The sequence below is a fragment of the Danio rerio genome, chromosome 12 (genome assembly GCF_049306965.1).
Source record: "Danio rerio strain Tuebingen ecotype United States chromosome 12, GRCz12tu, whole genome shotgun sequence".
Classification (NCBI taxonomy): domain Eukaryota; kingdom Metazoa; phylum Chordata; class Actinopteri; order Cypriniformes; family Danionidae; genus Danio; species Danio rerio.
The window spans coordinates 37,945,326-37,968,840 of NC_133187.1; the positions used below are offsets into that span (position 1 = coordinate 37,945,326).

General features: G+C 35.7%; 2 protein-coding genes across 6 annotated transcripts in view; one reads left to right on the forward strand and one right to left on the reverse strand.

Annotated features, from left to right (window-relative positions):
* Positions 1 to 439: 439 nt before the first annotated feature.
* gprc5c (G protein-coupled receptor, class C, group 5, member C) lies at positions 440 to 23,515 on the reverse strand. 2 transcript variants are annotated; one of them, NM_001109713.1, is given in 5 exon segments: positions 5,131 to 5,487; positions 8,886 to 9,005; positions 9,218 to 9,318; positions 16,440 to 17,493; positions 23,208 to 23,515. In NM_001109713.1, coding segments are annotated over 4 exon segments (1,290 nt in total). In that variant the 5' UTR covers positions 17,482 to 17,493; positions 23,208 to 23,515; the 3' UTR covers positions 5,131 to 5,460.
* The window catches only part of btbd17a (BTB (POZ) domain containing 17a), a 58,609-nt gene continuing 57,818 nt past the window's right edge, over positions 22,725 to 23,515 (forward strand). Inside the window, exon 1 of one of the 4 annotated variants that reach the window (XM_073918804.1) lies at positions 22,725 to 22,850. The gene's annotated coding sequence lies outside the window, so the exon portion shown is untranslated. Of the gene's footprint in view, positions 22,901 to 23,515 lie in introns of all 4 variants that reach the window. The other 3 variants (XM_073918805.1, XM_073918807.1, XM_073918808.1) reach the window with 3 other exon arrangements.

Below are 23,515 nucleotides of genomic sequence, written 5' to 3' on the forward strand. Positions count from 1 at the left end.
GAAATGACCATCAAGGAGGTTGGTGTCGTGATCTCTTTCTTTTCAAGTGTGCATGCACATTAGCCTTGGCAACCAGACAAAATGCTGAATTTGATCGATTCTGACGTAGTAACAAAACTTAAGGCAGTTGTTGCTTAATTCTATTGATGATTCTAAATAAGTAATGTAATCGTAAACTTACAGTTTTGGAGAATTTGATGTTTCCCTGTTCAGACAGAATGCCCGAGTATACTGCCCGAGAGGTGTTTTAAAGATGGCCGCCAAGTGAAATGAGGTAGAACAATTTTCTGTAAGTAGGGATGTCAATCTATCACTTTTTTGTCCAATTACTACAATATATGGTATTCAATAACTTGCATATTAATTTGGACAAAGAATTACCCCTGAAGAAAATTTAAAGTCATTATAGTGTTAAAGGTGAAAAGCAACAGACAAAAAGTATTTTAGAAAGATATAATTTATTTGATTCAACATAGAATGTTTTACACACAAACTTGATTTTTTCTCAGTTCCATCTGCATTGTTTTTAATTTATTTTACAAACATTCTACCCAATATCTTTAAAACTATGCAAAGAAATGTTTTATGACATGAAGAGGAGTAAATAATGACAGAATCTTCATTCATAGTTGACCCATCCCTTTTTTATTGATATGACTTTATGGGAATAAAAACCTACTGGAAACATTCTCTGTAGGCTATTTTTTGTAACCAAAAACTATCCATCCCAGAACACTACAGTTTTTTTTAACTAACATATTAAACAACCTGAAAGATAATCTTATGGAAATGTTTATTTATGAGCAGTAAACAGTCATTTACATCATTGAAACATTCATTTATTGTATTCATCTAAACAACTGATTCATTCAAGAAAGAAGTTACCTGCTTTATTAAATTATTTGGTTTACTTAATTAAAAATATGGATTTAAATGAATCACTGCTGTGTGTTTTAATTAAAGACTCAATCCTGTGGTTCATATTTTTGTTGGCGAAAAATAACAAAATCAAATGATACTGTCTTAAATAAAACAGTAATAGCTTAATATGTTTTATAATAAATATAATATTTGCACTTGAGCTATTCAGGAGAAAAAACACTGTGATTTTGCTTAAATATAAAAAACTAACATAAAAATATGAAACAAAACTCATACAAGGGTATTTTTGCCTCAAAATCTCCAATTAACCATTTTGTTCATAGTTATATACCTTTATAGTTACCGTACTTGGTGTGAATGGGCCTTAATACAGTTACAATAAAAATGCATTGATGTAATAACCACAATGTAAAACCCTTCATCCTGTGACTCAGGCTTGTTAAGAGCTTATCATCACTGTCTATGTAAATGCCATCACTGGTTACGGTTGAAGGGAATTTTCCACTCAGCGAATTTCCCTTTGGGAACTATTCCTGATGATGTCCCTGTGAAGAGGTCATATACACACAAAGAGCTTCACAGTCCAACTAAACCTCCCACGTTATTTAATTTTCAAATGTCGATTTGTATGCTCAAAAATAGAGTTTTTGTTAAAAATATCCGTAGCAGTTTTCCGTATTTTGTGATTCATGTTATTTTCCCCCATTTATTTATGCTATAAATTGCATTATGGGAGCTTGATCTCTCTTCCAACAACTTTTAACCGTGAAAAGTAAAATAAAGTGACTTTTATTAAGATTTTAAATAGTTTAAAGTTATATATTGTCTGGGTTGTACATTATGGTACAAGGACCTTGTAATAAACAGCTGTTAGGATGCTAAGTATCTCCATAATATTAAACCATGAGAACTGTTATGGAATTCCACACTAGACACGACCACGAAAATTGTCCAGAACAAACAATAAACTTTCTAATCTGAGAAGATCAGCTAGGGAACCAGTTTTCAACTATCTCGAACATGCACCCTCTGCCCTCAGCTTTACCTTCTCCACCAGAGCAGCTCACTCACATTCCACACAGAATGTCCAAGTTTTTAATACGGTGTATCTTGTGGCTCTATATTCATGTTTGGTGTCATTTTAAATGTCTCAGTGTGATTGGTAAAGTGGTCTTAATTTCACTGTAATATTTTTACAATTTCCCTTATATCAAATAATATAATCAATATAAGATGCTCCACTCCAGGGAAAATGCTCTTCACACCATCTCATGACCAGTTAAGGGTCTTGGTCAAGCTTTTATTGTCTTGAATTTATTGAGATTTATGTATTTAAGGGAAAGGTGCAGAAGTGTCTGTGGGATTCTGTAGCCAGGATGCCCCGTTGCAGTGTACGAGTCTCTGAGCTCTGCATCAAGGCTTATATGCTGCAACCTATTTCTACATGTTCAGGTATTAATCTCTTATAACTCTTAAATGTATCTTTGAGTAATTGATGTTGTACAATCTGAATTGGCTTATGTTATTTAATTATGTGAATTGAAATAGAAAAGTCTTTGCCTGACAAATAAATGTAAAATTCTTGTTTAACTCTAATATCTCCTGAAATCATGTAAATTGTTTAGGCTGATGTTTCCGCAGCCTACGACCAGGATTAGTCAAACATTCAGGCTCAATGGATGGAGCATAGGCACAGCATTAGAGTCCTGTTGATTACTGACAATCACTGAAATAGTATGATATAATCTAGTGGCTGAATCAAACTTTCTTCATATATAAGCAAGCATGGGGCGGCCTAATATTACTTAAAGGAAATTAGTTTAGTTATATCCTCCATCTAAGAACCAGAACTGGCGAGGATGCGTCCATGAGCAGATGGATCAGGCCAGAACACTGACTCTAAGCGACTTAAGTAAATGATGAACCATTAACTTAAAATAAGGATTTATTAGGTTAATCAATCTAAATCAGACCAAATCACAACCTATAAGGTGATCAGTTTGAATTGGATGAATCTAAAATAAAATTGACTCCTATTTATAATGAATTGAAGTTGGAAACTAATTAAAATAAATTAACAAAATAAAATATTTCATTTCACATGTGCTAAAAAGGCTTACATTTAACTTTAACCCATGCTGTCAGTTCTGTCATAAGACTAATAGATGGACCCTGATGTTGCGTTCACACCAGATGTTGAAGAAGCGTCGAGTGCTAGTGATTTACATGTTAAGTCAATGTAAAGACCCGAGTCTACGCTTTTTTTCAGCCTTCATAAAGCACATAAACAGTTATTTTTTCATTAAAATCCATGTTAGCCATTTAGTAATGAAGCTAGAGTCACCGATCAGACAGAAGCCCTGCCCATGACATGAATCCGCATCTGTTCTAAAAAGAACATGACACGCGAATTAATCGGATTTTGACACGCGAATGAAGCAAACACAAATTAAAGTTTCACAAACTAATTTCGAGAGGAGCACATGATAAGATTGAGCACAACTGCCTTCTCATCTGTAATCAGTAATAATCCAATCAGAGTGATCCAAGCTTACTATAAATGGATCGTTTTTTTCTCCCTACTACTCTAACTTCATTTTGGAAGAATCCCCCCCCCCCCCCCCCCCCCCCCCCCTCCACCCCATCTCCTCTATTTCCTCCCTTTTCTAATGGGGAGCCCTCGAGACCTACCTGATCTCGGATCTCTTTATTTGCTTATTGACCGGGTGGGAGCCTTGGACTTAAGTATCTCCGAGCTCAGGGTTCTCTCCCGGGACAGCATGCCAAACCTGCTATAAACGGCAAGCATATCTAAGTGGGAAATGTTCTTGCGTCTATTTACGCGCGATTTATCCGCGTCTGGTGGGAACATAGCATTACACTGCCAGTACATTTTCTGTTATTTTACAGATTTTTCTCTCAATACATTATTTTTTAGTAATTATATTATTTCAAACTACTAAAATGTCAAAATAAAAGTCACTTTGTTAAACCATAAAGTAAAATTTTCAACATCAAAAATCAACAGAGCAGAGATCGAGGTCCCATAATGCAAACCACAACCAATTCACAACCAATAATTCACAACCAAAAATAAAAGGAAAACATTAGTGAATCACAAAATATGGAAACATGTTAATTAACAGATATCTTTTAGTGATGGGTCGTTTATGAACGATTCGTTTATTTTAAATGAATCTTCAGTATGACTCGGGAACTACAAGTCCTCTCAGGGAGTGATTCGTTCATCAGCACACAAATTTGTGCAGGCGGTATCATTCATTTCAAGTCTTTTGAGTTGTTTATCGTGGAAAGGCAGAAGCCAATCATATGCGTTTAGAGCCAGAAAAAGATCTGTTTATCTCTGGAGTCCTCTATCGGGTCTGAATCATTTGTTCCTCACGGGCCAATCATATGCGTTTAGAGCCGGAAAAAGAATTGAATTGAAAGGTGAACTAACTAATTATAATGGCTCCTACCGGCTCAGACTGTGTACTTTGGTTAAGATCATATGTGACTGTCAGTGTAAAGTGAACGAACCACTGACATTTGAAGACATGAAGAGGTGAGCTGAGCAAAGAGACAACAATACCTTTATAGAAAAAAGAGCAGGTAAACATCGAATTATTATTTTCTTCTTCTGATAGTCTTCCATTTATGACTTAATTGTCATGTGATCAACCTTTTGGGCTAGTTGTAGATGTTTGGAAGCAATTCGTAACATTTTAACAATATTTTGGCAAATTGATACAAATGAACAAAACGACTCGAAAAAAGATTCGCTCATCTCGATGAACGAGACTCAAAGATCTGACTCAAAGAGTCAGTAAAATGATCCAAACTTCCCATCACTAATATCTTTTACAATCAAACTACTTACTCAAAATGTACAAACAACACAATTCTTGAGATTTTTTGGGACAACTCAATTGTTTTACGTTCAGTCCACTTCAATTTGACACTTTAACTTAATCGATTTCTGTTGGGACAACATGAATGAATTGTGTGGAGCATTTTTACAGTGTACATCACTAAACAGAACATATGCATTTAGTCTGAAACCGTATTCAGTTAAATGCACTGTCAATAAATACAAAGTTTGGAAAATAATGAAATAATCTTGTTGCTGCAACAAAATAAACAAACATTATTAATATATTATATATATGCGAATTAAGGCTTATGCATACAGTATGTACGGTGTTGCCACCTACATGAAGAGTGGTAGAAGCAGCATTTGAGAAGTCATTACAGTGACAGAAATCCAGCACACCTTTATTTTACAGCCCTTTGCTGACCTGTGCTTTCTTTAGCAAACACAGCTGGTAGCATTGCAGTAGTCTATACAATCACGGGTACAACTAATCTTTTTTTATGTGTCCCATGCACAAACAAGCCTGTACTGTACAATATCACGTACAGTAACTGATCGTGTTGCCTTTTGGTGGAGCAAACTAAAATAAGTGTTGCTCAGAGTTTGTCAGAGTTCAAGTTGGACTGTCCAGTCGACCACAGCGATTGAAAAACTAAATAATTAATTCAGAAATGCCAGGAAAAATAACACCTGTCGAGAGTTGATCACTGGGGTCTCCTGATGAAATTTCCCTACAGCGAGAAACAAGAGGAAATGTTAGACAGAATCAATCATCAGGACATTTGGATACCCTAATATTACACAAACAAATATGAATCAAGGAAATACAAATAAATAAATATAAAACAACTTAATAATTACAATCCACTCATTCAAACTAACAGTATATCAAACTGATATGCATATAAAAATGTCTGTGATTATTAAACAGAAAGATATCAAATAAAGTAATATAAATAATGATTGATAGATAGATAGATAGATAGATAGATAGATAGATAGATAGATAGATAGATAGATAGATAGATAGATAGATAGATAGATAGATAGATAGATAGATAGATAGATAGATAGATAGATAGATAGATAGATAGATAGATAGATCTAATATGAAAGAGGTGATTTGGAATTATATTTGAGTTTGTTTCCAAAGAAAAAGACAGAAAACATACAGTTTAGTTTATTAGATTTCTCCATCCAAGCCCTCAAACCTTGCAAAAAAATGAAAGTAATGATAATTAACAACACAAAAATCAAAATGGCCTTTAAATTCCATCATCCCAGACAGAACGTCACCAAGTGCACTCCAGGAATGAAAGCAGATTGTGAAAGAATGAATGGCAATGAAAAGAGAACATTTCCCAACAGACGATCAAGTAATCAGTAATCAAGCGAGAAGCTCCGTAAGACCAAGAAATGGCAGAATTCAGAAGCTCAAGTACAGATTTGGCTTTCTTCACCAGGAGAAAAGATAAGGATGTTTTGTTTGGGTGATTATGAGACTGATATTCATAATAAAATAATGTCAAATTTTGTAACATACATTTATCTGTATTAAAAGTTTAAGATTAAAGATTAAAGGCAAAAAAATGACACTGGACAAAATATAAAATAAAATAATTGTTTTGACTTTTCATCTCACAGCTCTGACGTTTTTCTAGCAATTGCATATATATGTACATACACACAGTTTAAGACAAAAAGATTAGCCTTCCTGTCTAATTGTAATTCTTTTGCAAAAATTCCCCAAGTTTAACGGTGATCATTTTTCAACATAATACTTTTAATAACTAATTTCTAACAGTTAATAGATTTAGAGTTAGCATGACAAAACACAACATTATAGTTACTTTGCAAGATACTAGTATTCAGTTTAATGGCTTGTCTAATGATTGGACAACAGTAGTTTGTTCCAGCTGATTTAAATGTTATCCCTCGATTGAATGGGCTTTATCAGTAGTTATCAGCTGTTGATATGGGCCAGTAGGGGCCTTCTGGGCCTACTAGTATTAGTATGTTATCATCAGGGCATAATTTGGGCACCTCATTTTACCGATCCCCCTCCTCACACATCAATGAAAAAAATTAATTCGCAGAAAAACACTTTCTGCCAAAAAACACTTTCATCCGCAACACTCCAGACACAACACACCATCACTGCACACTATCAATAATATAAATTATTTATATTATTTATTACATTTGCTGTTTATTGTATTTTATTAACGTCTACCCCAACCCATCACAGTAATGTAAATACTGATCTGGAGTCTTCTCTATTAGTACAGCTAATTAACTAGTAGGCGCAGAAGTTATGTTATATATATATATATATATAGCATAACATTTCCGCCAAATTCCTCACTTGGGAAATAATTGAAAAATAAATACAATTTTCACAGGAGGGCTAAAAATATTGTAGTCTACAGCATAGGACATTTCATGTTTATATCTTGCAATATTAAGTTATAAATTTCAGTCAACTTTCTGAATTTAGTTTTTTGTTTTGTTTTGTTTTGTTTTGTTTTGTTTTGTTTAGTAGGCTGCCTCACAAATTGAATTTGATTTCTTACAACTGCAAGTCAACATCTTGCAGTTCCAACTGTATCAACAGTTTGGCTCGTCTTTTAAAGGTCCTGTAAAGTGCTTTGAAATATTATTTTTTAATCTCAACCAAAACAGAGCGTGAAACAGAGTGTAACTTCTTCTCTTTTTTAAAAACAACCAATAGTATTTTGTTTCATTACAGCTTTGCCAGTGAGAGCATTGAACTCAAGTGCATTAAATGAAAAGCAAAAGAGAAGCGTCTTGAAAGGGGCGGGGCATTTCAGATACTAAAGAGCATTTGATTGGTTATGATTTCATGAGAAACTTAAGTACGAGTTGACGTGAATAAAAACATTGATCCATTTAGGCGGAAGTGACAAACTACAAGCTTTACATGTTTATATCAGTTTTATACACTCACTGGACACTTTATTAGGTACACCTGTCAAACTGCAAATTTCTAATCAGCCAATTACATGGCCGCACCTAAAGGCATGCAGACATGGTCAAGACGATCTGCTGCAGTTCAAACCGAGCATCAGAATTGGGAAGAGAGCTGATTTAAGTACTTTGAATGTGGCATGGTTGTTGATGCCAGACGGGCTGGTCTGAGTATTTCAGAAAATGCTGATCTACTGGGATTTTCACGCACAACCATCTCTAGGGTTTACAGAGAACGAAAAAGAGAAAATATCCAGTGAGCGGCAGTTCTGTGGGTGAAAATGCCTTGTTGAAGCCAGACGTCAGAGGAGAATGGCCAGACTGGTTCGAACTGATAGAAAGGCAACAGTAATTCAAATAACCACTTGCTACAACCGAGGTCTGCAGAAGAGCATCTCTGAACACACAACACACCTTGAGGCAGATAGATGCCACTCCTGTCAGCTGAAAACAGGAAACTGAGGCTATAAATTCGCACAGGCTCACGAAACTTGGACAATAGAAGATTGGAAAAACATGGCCTGGTCTGATGAGTCTCAATTTCTGTTGCGACATTCGGATGGTAGGGTCAGAATTTTGAATCAACAATATTGTGCAGCCAACAAATCTGCAGAAACTACGTAATGCCATCATGTTAAAATGTACCCAAAATTTCTTGTTGAATAACTTGTTGAATGCATGCCATGAAGGATTAATGCAGTCCTGAAGGCAAAAAGGGGTCCAACCCAGTACTGGTCAGCTGTACCTAATAAAGTGTGTAATCTAATAGTGTATCTTCTAAATGTGAATTTTGTGATCTATTTTGGAGCACACCAACTTGTAGATATTCTAATAATGAATAATACTGATACTAACATCTTTAACTTTATTTTAATTTTATGGGACCTTTAAGAGGTATGCCAAACAAGTGGTAAATAATAATACTATTAATCCTTATTTTTATTTACTCATCATCACCCTTAAAAAACAGCAAGACATTTTGTTAATCACCAGACCAAAAAGAGAACATAAGACCAATATAAATGTCAGTTGATCAGTATCATGCATGCTGAATAAGAAGGAAGACAGATGAAAGAGAAATGGCAACAAACTGGAGACACCCCAAAAAAAAAGAAAAAAAAAAGCAATGTTCCCTACATACATTCGTATATATTTTTCTCATATCTTCAAGTTGTGTCGTGGGGCTGGTGCTGCCGCTCTGGGCTCGAGGTGGAGTGCCTGTGGACGCTCGAGGAATTACATTGTCATATGATTCCAACTGCTATAATCGAAAACACAGTCCAAATAGATATGACAGGTGAACACAAGCGTATGAGAACATTCAGGTCTTCAGCAACAAGCATATATGTAAATATGTTTTTTTTTTGTGAATGTGTAGCTCTCTGTTTTATGTTTTTGTTGTGGACAACCACCACAAGACTCGGTGGTTATATGTATGCATAGTCAAATGAGTAGTAAAATACGTGCACTCACATTTCCCGTTCCTTTTGTGATGATGGCCAGTTCTGTCGGCTGGTAAACACAACTGCGCAGCTGGCCGTTATAGCCGCTGTATGGAGACACAGGCTTGTTACCTGAGAAAAACAAAAAAGTTAGAAGAGAAATATTAGATGGTTAGACTTTGTGTGGCACACATGGTATGCTTTATAGTTCTGAAGACGAAAAAATGCATTGCTGCTATATACAATGAATGTAGATGACCCATTGTTCTATGAATCACAGTATAAATTTGGTTGAAATCAAACTCTGTTTAGCTGATTTACAAAAATATATGGTAAAATTTATTTATGAACTAATTTTGAGAGGATCACGTGCTTATGATTGATCACAGCTTGTCCCGCATCAGCTCACGACTCTATAAATAACCAGAGTGTTCTTATCCCAGTATCTTCATCTTGAAGAATCCCACCCCTACACTCCCTCCTTTCAAGATGGACGATGCGGTGGCCCAGTGATTAGCGTGGTTGCCCCACAGCAAGAAAGTCTCTGGTTAAGTCCCTACTAAACCAGTTTTCAATTCAGTGTGAAGTGTGCTCGTTCTCCTCATGCTCGCGTGGGTTTTCCCAGGGTTCTCCAGTTTCCTCACACAGTCCAAAACAAAACACGCAAGCTAAGTAAATTGAACATACCAAATTGATACCATAGCCCTGCTCTTAGCAAGAGTACATCTCTCCTTAGCCATCCTATATCTGTCAGATATCTGTCAGAAATAAGTCGGAGGAGTTAATCAAGGTCTACCTGAGCTTAAACTCCCCTCTTGCACTGCAAATGGGATGGATGCAAATGGCCCAGCGCTCGAGGATCTCATAAGCTCAGGGCTCTTTCCCAGGACAGCATGCCAAAGAAGCTTTATTATCAATCATCAGACAAGTGTGAACTCCTGAAATACCAGTTAAAAATTCAGGCACAGTAAGGGTGCGTGTCCACTAGGGTTGTAACAATATACCGGTATGACGGTTTACCACGATTTGAATGTGCACGATTATCATACCATGAACAATTGCATATCAACGGTTTTAACCCTTAAAGACCGAGACAGCCGCCCGCGGCTAAAAATAAGTATTGCTCTTAAATGTTTAATAACTTTTGATCCGCTGATCCAATTCATACAATTCAAAGATTGGCATAAAGAAGAGAATCTCAGCGGACTTTCAGAGGCTCCGGAATCAGTGCGGTTACGTCATCAACATTTGACAACGCTGATTTGACAAAGAAACGCTCGTCACTGTGTCTCCAGACAAACCAGACATGATACATTGATGCATTGTCCCTCCTCCATGCCCAGATTGGTTCAAACTCGCTATATCACAACCAATAAGCATAGGTTTCGCTTTTGTTTGTGGACCAAGCTTTTTGAACAACACGGAATGAGAGAAAGGCATACATTTATGCGCGGCTAAATAAAACGCAAAAAAAAAGTTTTGCATGAAATAATTCTCATACTAAGTACTTTTGCATGCACAGCAGCACAGAAACATGACAAAACAGTGACACAGCAAAGACGAACTGCTGCTCTTGCTGTTTTCAAAAGACGCAAATGAAGGTGCAGCTGTTTGTCTGCATTGCAGACAACCATATCCATATCCATAGACAACCATATCCATGCTGGCACATAAAACCTAAGGATGTTCCATATTGAATCTAGTTTCGTTATTTAACTATTTATAGTATAGTAAATATTTATATCTATTTTTTACTGAGGATTTGCACCATGTTTATTTGGACTTTATTTGGACTTTGACACATTATTTATTATTTTCTTATTTTTATTTGTTCATTGTAAGTGGTGTTGTTTATAGTAACTAAAAATATATTATTTGGAAAAAGTCAAATTTGCTTCACTGTTCTATTATTTTGTAACATTTGTAACATACCGTATACCGCGAAACCGTCAAACCGTGGTATTGTTTTAGACGATTATCATACCGTGAAAAATTCATACCGTTACAACCCTAGTGTCCACCAAATTGGAAAACACTAGTGCTGTACCAAAACTGCTCAAAAATGCTATTGAAACTGTCTGAGATTTTAAAATCATTAAACGCAAAAGACTTTCACATAAGAAGCACACTCAACACTTCGCTACGTTAAAGGCATTTTTTGAATAATCGGTTGCTTCTATTGACTACAACAGATAAAAAAGGTTTTAATTATTAATTAATAATGTTTTCTGATCAAAAACTGTGTTCTTTTAAACAAAGTAATCATAAAAATTGGCTTGTCACACTGCAGTTGAAACACACCTATGTGAGTAACAATGTTTTAAGTGCCACTAATTGCTGCATATGTTTGTTCTAAGGATGCAACACAGGCTCGAAATACGAGCACGAAATACGTACCTGGATGTACGTTTTTTTGCAGTTTTTGTTTTCGCGAATCCACCAGAGGCTGCTGTGTACGCTTTTTCAGATCTCAAATTTCCCTTGCGAGTGCCAGTGGTGTCTGCTGCTTTAATGTCTGTAGGTGACTGACCAACCGACGACAACCCCACCCATCCCCTTCCTTAAAGCCAACATACAGTGTTTCCAAAGGCAATCTAGAAAAAAAAAGCCCTAGTGGTCGCCTGATTTTTACCATGATTTCAGATCTTACCATGTTCTCACCCTGTTATTTACTAGTTTTTTTTTTGGCTTTTGTTTTTGTCTTATTGCTTTCTGGAACCGTTCTTCACCGGACTCGAACCCTGTCGTTGTGGTCAACTACTCTCTGCATCTAAAGTCTGCTATCATATGTGGGAAGCTACTGGGCACTTGTAACAGTGGGAAAGCCGTCTATACTGAGTTAAGGATTCAGCTGGTTGCGCAAAAAGGAACAGAAGCTGTCAGCGGAGTTATACCACCTTGTAGTATTTGTTTTAGGGTGCTTTCACACCGGTGAATCGATTCAGTTGTTCCGAAACAGAGATTACAATTGTTACATTGTTGCTCTTTGCTCTTGGAGCGGTTCGCTGCTCTTTGCTCTTGGAGCGGTTCGCTTTCACACTGCAAAGTTTCTAATCGGACCAAAAGAGCTAAAACAAGTCACGTGTGAGTAAACTCTCCTTACATTGGTCAGAGTGTCAGGGTTTATTTTGCAGCGTCCCGCTAAACTGTCAGGAGAGGTGGGGGTTTGGTGGTGATTGACAGGGTGCACGCGCGCGACGTGTCTGAGGAGAGATGCAGTGGGGAGGGGTGAGAAGGGTGCGCGACGATGCCTATTTGAGGACCGGGAGGGAGACGCGAGATTACCGGGAGATCATCACTCGTTTGCGGGCATCCGGAGACTCGCGAAACTTCCCGCCCTACTCATAATTCTCTCTTCATATAGCCGTAAGCCTATTACATATCCATAAAACACTGTGATATAACCGCGCTCGGATCGGATCGCTTTCTCACTGCAATCGAACCGCTCCAGGGTTCGTTTCAGTCGAGCCGAGATCACCTAATTCAAGCGATCTCGGAGCGATTACTTTGGCGCGGAACAGAGCGCGATTGCCCTGTTCATATATGCCAAATGAACCGCGCTAACTGGGCAAACGAGACGCGTTCCGAAACAAAAGTGTAGGTGTGAAAGCACCCTTAAATTGAAATGCAGCCATACATAGCTCTGGCTACTTAATTCACGCTCTCTGAAAATTTATACGGTGGTACGTTTTCACAATGAGCCTCTGTTGCAACAATACATATATATATATATATAATTATTTTTAAACAGTGAATTAAGTCTTTTATTTGTCTTACTATTTTATTTTATTTGTTTAGTTTTATTTAAATTTGGTTTGCCTGCTCATTTTTACATTGTTTTGTTATTTAGAATGGAAGATATTTTAATTGTTTTATACAGAAATGTAAGAACTGTTAAAAGCGATTGATCGATTTTACTTTAAAAAGTTATACCTTAATTTTTATAATTAGGCTCATAGTTTAATTAATGATTTAAAGCCAATATGATATTGGCAAATCCTTAACTCACTTTATTAAAGAAGTCAACTTGTCGCTTTTAAGGCAACAGGTTTACCCATTTTCTTTTTTACTTTTTCAACAAACTAATTACTTTTTACAGTTTATTAAATCGACACTTTCATTTATAATCTTACATAAAAAATAAGAAAAAATGTATTGTGAAATTGTATTTTATAAGGCTATGAGTTGTGCATTACGTATTTATACAATGTTTCTAATCAATATTAGACAGCCCAGAATGACAGGCAGAATTATAGATAGACCAACAGATTGATAGGCCGAGTTATAGATAGAATGAGATATTTTATTCACTTGTATTGAACGACAGCAACAAAGGATGTTTCCAAGTAACTAGATATATAACTCTATTTAGTCATAATCTCTCAACAAACATCTCCAGTTATCTATCAGCCCTGATAGGTGCATTCATAGGGCCTCTGACACACAGTGCTTTGATAAGACTGGACTGACGCAGCGGGTCAGAAATGTCCTCCTGCTCTGTGAAACACTGATGACACCATTGCCACGCCTCAGTCTCTGTGGAGACCTGCTAATGCAAACACACACACTTCAGGGTCTCTAAAGAGACTCTGATACGAGCAGTATGTGCACCTATTGACTCATGCCATGGTGGGAGAGGTTGTCCATTCGCCTACGGGTGTTCATTTACTAGCTCGATATGACTTCTGAACTTTTGAAAGCAACCAGATGCATTCCTTCCACATCACAAAACCACAATTGCTATGCAAATATTGACGGACATGGGGAAATGTTAGACATATGGCTGCATTGCTACTGACAGATGATTGAATATGTGTAACTGTATTGTGAGTCAGTTGGTTGAGCAAACACGGTTGGATATTGTTGATTCAGAATAGAAGGGTTTGACGCACATGAAATGACAGTTCTGAATGCACAAATGCACAGAAACGCTCATGTTTTGATGTCAAATTCATGGACATCAAAAGGCAGAAGGGATATTTGCATGTTTGGCTGGAGGAAACAAGCAGGTGCAAATACAAAGACAGTGAGAGACGTCGACAGGGCGAGGATGAAGAGGAGGGTGAACCGTGCGATCAGATATTAGTGTGAGTGGATTCAAACATCAGCATACTGTATCAAATTCAGAGGTGTAAGCAGCAATTATCTGTGAAATGCAGCTCTTTTCCAGCATGCTCTGCAGCTTTGTCCTCTCTCAAAGTCACACACGTTCATTCTCCCTTCAGTTATGTTGACACATATATTTGATTTGTTGACATATTTGATTTCTGGATTATAACTGGCACTACCAGTTGAATTTGGCTTCACTGAATGGAGTTGTTGACAAACTAATAGTGCAAGGACTAAGTGCTGAGAATCTGTTCATTAAAACTGTAATTATTTTTAATAATGCGCGTGTCCATTTACAGTGAACCAAGAGATGAAGTAAACAAAAAAACTTATGAAATTTATGTGAACTCAGACACATTTTAGGCCTGATTTCAGAGATCGTCATGTTACAAAATTTTATTACACTATTGTTCAAAAGTTTAGGGTTAGTTAAATAACATTATTATAATTATTAACTGTAATAATAATATTAATAATAATAATAATATATAATTTCTATATGGCTTAGTCCTTTATTTATCAGGGGTCGCCACAGCGGAATGAACCGCCAACTTTTCAAGGATATGTTTTACACAGCGGATGCCCCTTCAGCTGCAGCCCAGTACTGGGAAACACCCATACACTCTCAAATTCGCACTGCAGCCAATTTAGTTTATTCAATTTACCTGTACCACATGTCTTTAATCAGTGGGGGAAACAGGAGCACCAAGAGGAACCCCACGCGAACACGGGGAGATCACGGTGTCGCCATAATGAATCATTTAGTTAGCAAATAAGCATTAAGGTGATTTAAAGTGACAGTACAAACTTAGATAGTAAATAAATCAACCTCCAAATAAATATTTTTATATTATTATTTAATATATTTATTTAGTTATTTTGACAAAACGTTATCACAGTTTTGATGAAAATATGAAGCAGCACAACTTCTTTGCACACTGATAATATAAAAATATTTTTAGGAACCAAAATATTGTTAGAAATCATTCATTTATTCATTCTCCTTTGGTTTGGTCCCTTTATTCATTAGGGGTCGCCACAGTGGAATGAACCACCAACTTATCCAGCATGTTTTACACAGCGTATGCCCTTCCAGCTGCAACCCAGTACTGGGAAACACTCTCACATTATCACTTATATACTACAGCCAATTTAGTTTATTCAATTCACCTATACCGCATGTCTTTGGACTGAGGGGGAAACAGGAGCACCCGGAGGAAACCCACGCGAACGCAGGAGAACAATCAATATATATATATATATATTTATTTATTTATTTATTTCTTATTATCAAAAAAATGAATAATTTAATTAACGAAGAAGCATTGGGGTGATTTAAAGTGACAAACTTGACTAGTAAAAAAATCTACTCCAAATAAATATTATTTCTATTAGTATTTAAAATATTTATTATTTAGTTATTTCGACAAAACGGTATCACAGTTTTGACCAAAATATAAAGCGGCGACGCAGTGGCGCAGTAGGTAGTGCTGTCACCTCATAGCAAGAAGGTCGAGTTTGCATGTTCTCGCTGCGTTCACGTGGGTTTCCTTCAGGTGCTCCGGTTTCCCCCACAGTCCAAAGACATGCGGTACAGGTGAATTGGGAAGGCTAAATTGACCGTAGTGTATAAGTGTCTGTGTGTGTGTATGTGGATGTTTTCCAGAGATGGGTTGTGGCTGGAAGGGCATCCGCTGCGTAAAAACGTGCTGGATAAGTTGGCGGTTCATTACGCTATGTCGACCGCGTATTAATAAAGGGACTAAGCCAAAAGGATATTGAATTAATAAATGAATGAATAATGCAGTCTTGGTGAAGGTGAGAAACTGCTTCTAAATAAATACTTGAAAGAAGTGACAGTAATATGCTAAGATTTTGGGAGGTGTAAACATTGGAAAAAACCCCAGACAACTAAGTAAAAGCATTGTGGCAACTGTTTAGAACTTCTATATTTTGCATAAAAGCCTTTTGTATCAAAATACTTGCTTCCGATATCGCCTAATCACACCTACGCTGATAAAAAACACATTAATATTTCCATATAAAGATATGGTCACTGCTATATTATGGATCCCCAACTAGAACTAGCTTGTAAAGTTAAGATAAGAAACCTACAAATACAAAGTAAAGAAGCTTCCATTTACCTGCGTTAGGCTCATCCATTGAGAAGGCCTTATTCTCCATAAATATATTCTGTGCGCTTTGCTCCTTCAGCATGTTCTCGTACCCTCTGCTTGGGTACATGTCTTCTGCAACAGGTTCATCTTCCCCTTCCTCACTTAGGCTACACACTGCCGGCACCGTGTGGAGCAGCAGAAAAACCCATGCGTTAGACACCAACGCTATCGCCAATGTAGGGTCGTCCCATGTCGGTCCACCATTTTTTGCATTCCCGGACACATACATGACAATCCACGCCACCCAGATGCCCACAGAAAGCAGTCCTGTGACCAGAATGAGGGCTCCGTCTTTGCGCCATTGCTTGTGTTTGCCTGCCATTATGGGTACGGATGCTACTACGACTGCTAACAGTAGGTTTAAGACGTATATTAGCGCCATAACAAAATCCTGATTGGCAATGTTACAGGGAATGGCTAATACAGGAGCAATGGTTCCGGTTATGTTAACTGGGTATCGTACAATCGTAATGATTAGCCATTCAGTGTTGATGACTACTTCCACCAACCAGAGTCCTAGAGCACCCAAACACCAAACCCAACCTCTAGGCCCCGAGTTCCTCCTGGCTAATATGTTCAACCTTACGGCTTGCATAAGAAGGCATGAGAAGCATCCGGCGAATAACACCCCAAACAAAAAGCGACGAGACGCGCAAGTGGCGAAGTTCTTCCCAACGATAAAGGCGAATGTGAGGGCGAACAGGCCAAATGTGAAAATCAGAAAAACCGTGTGAAGTCCAAACGAACTGCGCCAATTCTTGCTGTTGATGAAGGGAAGGCTGGCCAGCAGGACAATAAGAAGAATCAAAGAAGCCACCAAACCTGCAGCCGCAAACGCCTCGACTACTACACCCCAGACTGCACTGAGGTCACATAAGTTAAAATACAAGGAGTCCATGTTGGTTCCACAACCTCTGGGGATTGAGGTTTGGGCCAGAGATCCAGGCAGGACACATAACGCAATAAAGAGCAGATGAAAACGGTGGGATATGGAGGTGAAGTGATCCATGGTTGCCAGCACCTAAGATCAGAGAGGAGAGCAAGTATGAGCATGCAGGTAAAGAGTTACGAGAAGATACTGAGTGAAATTGAGTGAAATAAAACTCCCTTTACACACCCTCGGTGGGAGTGACAGCAACATCAAAACAGCAGCAATATCACACAGCTATTAAAACGTCATTCCTCATGCTCTTCAAGAGTGGCCCATCCTGGCTATTAGGCTATCTCTCTCTAAAGGTGTGGTCTCAGACATTTATATATATAGGCATGAATTATATCATTTATAAAAAAGATTATATAACTTTAAGTTACACAACCACTCAAATGTTTGAGGTAAGTTAACATTATTTATTTACTGATAAGTGTTTTTCTTATTGGAGTGATTATTTGTGATTTTCAGCACACACACACAAAAAAAAAACCCCTGTATTTTTTAAGTCTCGTGACCATACATTTTTGAATGCTAGAATATGAACTACACTATTTTCTAGCTGTACTTAGATTTACAAACTACTGTACATTTCATGTTTTGATTAACAAACATATTTCTGCTTTTTCAGAAAAAAAATTGTATGATTAAAAACAATTATTAAACTGCCTCAAAGGATTTGTTCTTTACAAATTAAATACTAAATCCCGAGAGACAGAAACTCATTAACATGCCGTTCTAAACATGTATGACTTTCGTTCCTCTTTAAACGCAAAAATATTTGTAAGCAAATATAAGAAATCCATCCCTCCACTTAAATTTTGTTCAAATTAAACTAAATGAACTGAACAGTTAGTCTTCTGATGAGCCGCTAGTGTTATATATAATATTAGGGCTGGCGATTTGGCCTAAAATCAAAATCTGCATTAATTGAACATTTTAACTCGATTACAATTAATGAATGATTATTTTATGTATTTATTTTTTGCCCTTATAGTTCACCGACAAGTTTTGTACAGTTAATATGTTCACATTTTAGCAGTGAGAGATTTTTTACCGAAGGATCCATTAATTGATTTTAAAATAATAGAAGGACACACACTATCTACAGTCTATGATTGTTTTTTGAACGTCAACGTTGAACAACTGAAATTAATCAAAACGCTTGTCACCGATATTAAACCGACCAACTACAAAGCCTGCACTATGCATCGTTGCGACATGCAGTTACATTTTTTAAGAGGATGCGATCGCAAGAAAGCTATGCCAGACCATACGCTTACGCTCAACGCAGAAGTATAAATCAGTCTTAAGAATGAGGTCACGTGACTCCACACGAGATATGGAAAATAATTGGGAAAAAATTTATTAATTAATCAACCTAAAAAAATGGAATCAATTTTAGGTTATGAATGTCGATTTCGATTACTTTCTGATTAATCGCTCAGCCCTTATATAACGATCAGATTTTATCTAGTCTTTCATTATAAACATTGATCAATGATGCCAATTTGATTATTTCACTTCAGACATGCTTGCTTGATGTGAAAGAACCTTTGAGATTTGGTGCTGGAGGGGGCTTTGGGTGGAGGGTGAAATTAAAGGAGTTTTCCAGGAGAAATAACAAAACAAGAGGGTGGCGGGAGATGGATCTGAAACACGGGAGACTCCTGGACAAAACAGGAGCGTTGGCAGGTATGGCTTGGTCTGATAATACATTGCAAATGTTTTTAAAAACTCATTTTAATTTACAAAGTCATGTGTGGCTTTAGAAATTTAAAGGCACTATCCAAGCAGTGATGTTCAAAAAATGTTAATGGCATTAAAAAAACTGCTTGAGATGTCTCACCCTGCTGTTTCAGTAAAATTTACATAAACACATTAAATAAAGCTGCAAGTTTTAAGGCACTTCAGGGGACATTTAACACATTAATCATTGATAGGAGAAATTCCTTCACTTGGAGCTCAGCCAGATCTGCCCGTTATTCATTAATCACTCTTTTAAAAAAAACGTGACAGACTGACTTAGTTTTATTTTCAAAACCTTTAAAAATTAACCACATAGTAAAGATTAATTCACTTCTGCACGCTGTACACATTTTTAGGTTTCAAATGCATTACAAGGTGTTCTTCTATTACTATTAACTGTATCCAGAATAAAATGGGAGCTGAAATGTTTTTATTTAAATAAAAATGATTAGATTTTCCTTATAAATAAAGACTAAAAAGGTTACAATATGGTTCAATTAAAAAAATTTGGTACAAAGTAAAACAAATCCTCTACAAGCCTTTAAAGCTTCATTTGAAATAGCTCAATAGCCTTGTTTGTAAGAAAGGTACATACAGTAACACTTTAGAATAAGGTTCCATTAGTTAATGTTAGTTAATGTATTTACTAGGATAAACAATATGTTTATTACAGTATGTATTATTCATCCTTGCTAACATTAGTTAATTGAATAATAAAGTCATTTTTGTTAGTTCTCACAGTGCATTAACTAATGCTTACAACTAGGACTGCACAACATATCGTTTAAGCATAAATGTTGCAATGGGATCATTCGCAATAGTCACATCACGAATATTTGCAACGTTGAGTCTGGATTATAATTCATAATTTTGCAAGTGTTTTTGAGCCCTGCAACCGTGTGAGGGTTTTAAAAGCATTCATAAAAAAAAAAAACATACCGTTTGTGACTTAAAAAAATTAATAACAATTTATTTTAACGAATAAGGTATGTAAAAGAAATTGAATTTAATGAATTGTTAATAAAACGAAGATTAGGCAGTATTATTTTACATTTGATTATTCAATTACTGTATGCCTAAATACATTCAGACTCTTAGGAAAACAATAAAACACTGTTTATTTAATTTGCATTATTTTCTTTATTAAATTTATCTATGCTTGTACATTGTTTATTACATGTTATGCACTCCCTACAGAACTTCCCAATTGATCTAAAATGATAGATTCTTTACAAACATTTATTCAACTCATCTAGTGAAATTGTATTCATATCGCTATATATAATTGCAGAATAAAAAGAGATATCGCAATTTTTCCAATATCGTGCAGCCCTACTTACATCTTTAGATTTTGATGATATATAAACATTGTTCATTCTTGGTTCATACATTAACTAATGGAACCTGATTGTAACGTGTGAGCATTTAAGCAAACACCACCTACATATGTTTTCCCATCGTAAAGATTGATCACACTGAAACAAATTCCACTGAATGCAAACACAATCTCATCACAACCAGAACTGAAACCGTTTGATGAATCCGTTCCTTGTTAACAGGTTGTGTCTATTTAATCACATTCAACTGATCTGATTACAAAATCAATATTTTCCCTCAGGTTTCAGAGTACTCTTTCAGGAGCAGTTTGTGTTGAACAGTTTACTGAAGTCAGTCATTCTTTCTTGTATTTATATTTGTTTGACTCTTGCAGTGGAAAAACTGTAAGTAACAGCATTAGCACTGGCATAAAAGGTAGCTGATCTGATGAATACCAGCGCCCTAAAAATAAATATAGCACAACATTCAAGGTCTGGGAGTTGTTCACCTGCTGGATGGTTAAAACTCTCTCAAACAGAAGTTTGGAGTGTTTAAGTTTAAAGTTTGGAGTGTTACGTTTCTCATATTCTAACATTAATATTAACATTATGCTGATTCATTAAACATTCAACAAGCTTTCTCTTAAATGACATTCAAAACTAGATACAAAAGTGCAGGTCATTTACCTAAAAGTAATAATTTCAGTTCATTCACATATAAAGCTATACAATCTTTTACTGCGTCATAAGACAATGCAATAAACTGCAAAATTGGTGAATAAACCCCAGTAGAACTTGGCAACACATTATCTAATCAGTACATGATTAACAACCGAATGTACTATGATTGCATTTTAATTGATCCTTTTAAGTAGTATATGGTAGTGGTAAGTAGTAGTAACTTTGTCTTAGAATAACACCTACTTTTAATGATATTCTAAATGTGTACAGTATATTATGTTTAGTTCATTATAAACAGATCATGTGAAAAAATAACATTTAAAAATACATATTATTTTTACACTTTAATTGCAAATAGAAAAAGGTATAGCCTGACTGAAAAGGATGAAACCAGAAACAATAAGTGTTAGAATTCTCTTTAACTTAATTTGCATGGAATAGATGACGAGTGTAGAAGACTAAACAGCATTATAAAATGTAACAGATGCTAAGAGACATTACATTTTCCAACTTAGCCTACATTTTCATTAATACTATGAATTTCTTCAAGATTAAACGCATTTTTGTCATTTCACTAGGCTTTTAAATTTAAAAATACAATCATATCAATAATCATAACATTGGATGGCACTATCGTAATGGCACCTAATGAGCTATTAACAGTGAAATAGAGGTTTTTTTTTTTGGAAACTGCTTGCATCTTCTAGAAATTTCTAACAATTTATGATGAAGAAGTATATTTTACATAAGAGTTTATTTTCTACAAAACATATCTATCTATCTATCTATCTATCTATCTATCTATCTATCTATCTATCTATCTATCTATCTATCTATCTATCTATCTATCTATCTATCTATCTATCTATCGAACATTATAAACTGTAACAGATGCTAAGAGACCTGACATTTTCCAACTTAGCCTATATTTTCATTATTAGTATGAATTTCTGCAAAATTAAATGTATTTTTGTTCATTTCATTTGGGCTTTTTGCATTTGAGTTTTAAAAATACAATCATATTAACAACCATAACACTGGATGACATCAGGTAAAATAATAAACAAGAGGAAAAAGAAATTTAATTAAAAGAGAAAAAAATATATATACTAAAATAAAATAATAATAAAAAAATTATACAGAGGCAGAATTATCAAATTAAATAATATTTACAAATTTCCTATAGAATTTCGGTTTTTACACTTTTTTTACTATAAAAATTTTGTAATGTAGTAATTAAACAATTTAAGTCACATAAAAATTCTGCAAAATATGTAATAAAAACATGTACATTTTTGAATATAATATGTACCCATTCAGATAAATGAAATGCCTATAAATTCTGTTATGTTTGTCATGAGAAAAGTACCAAATTATATCACACATAGAAAAATGTTAAACTTACATTTTGATGTAAACAAATCAGACCAAAACACTTTAATATGTGGGCATTTAACAAAAAGAAGATCAATCGATTCGATACTTGAGTTACAAAAAAACACAATTTGAGTTAGGGTCACCAAATTTAGATATTTCATTAGGCTCTATCCATCCAAATCCATGCAGTAGTTACGCAACGTACTCATTTTTGACATACAGTCATTTTGACCAATCATACCATGGACTTTGCTACAACGCACCAATCAGAGAACAGAACATGCAGACGTTTGTGTTTGTGACCGACTGGGCGTCGCACCTGAGCAGGTGAACAAAGATTATCTTTATTACTCAAATATAACGGGATTATTTAAAAGGTAAGGGAGAATTTGAGCTTGTTATCTGCATAGAGTCTGTAATAAAACATTTGCAGAAACTTTCAAAACAAAAGATGTTATAAACATATCTAAATAATCGACATTTTTACCAACGCATTTATAAACAAACCAAAAAAATATTCATGTGAAGTTTATTTATTCGATTAAAGCCCAAAGTACATAATTACTGGCAATAAAGCACAACAAAACAATACAATAAGTCATAAAACAAAACATGAGCTACTGTGTACAAAATCCGTTTACACAATCACAGAGATGCACAGGAAAATAACAAAAATACACTCACCTTTTGTAGTCAGGGGTAGATTCTGTGTAAACTCTCTAGTACTCTTTGGTATACGATTGATTTACCTTTTCCAGCAAGTGCATGCAAATAAATAAGACATCGCGACGCCAAAATGTGCCAGAGAGCTAAGTTGAGGTATTAAACCCTGAAACAACAATGTTCCCTTTGTATTCTAGGCAAACAAACCTTCAAAAAACCTCAAGGATAGTCGAGGGCAAACACTTGGCGAGTTTTGATAGCTTTCAGCCGCCAATGATGTGACTCAAACTCTCAGTTTCTCTTGCGAGCGCGCTCGACCAAGCCTTTAC

What these genes read in the sequence shown, in the direction of transcription:
- gprc5c (XM_005156382.6), bottom strand. Translation starts at nt 17,481, where the DNA reads ATGGATCACTTCACCTCCATATCCCACCGTTTTCATCTGCTCTTTATT. An exon ending in AATGGATGAGCCTAACGCAG is followed by an intron (nt 9,319 to 16,439) that starts GTAAATGGAAGC and finishes TGTTTTTCTCAG; the next exon opens with GTAACAAGCCTGTGTCTCCA. An exon ending in TCACAAAAGGAACGGGAAAT is followed by an intron (nt 5,488 to 9,217) that starts GTGAGTGCACGT and finishes TTCTCGCTGTAG; the next exon opens with GGAAATTTCATCAGGAGACC.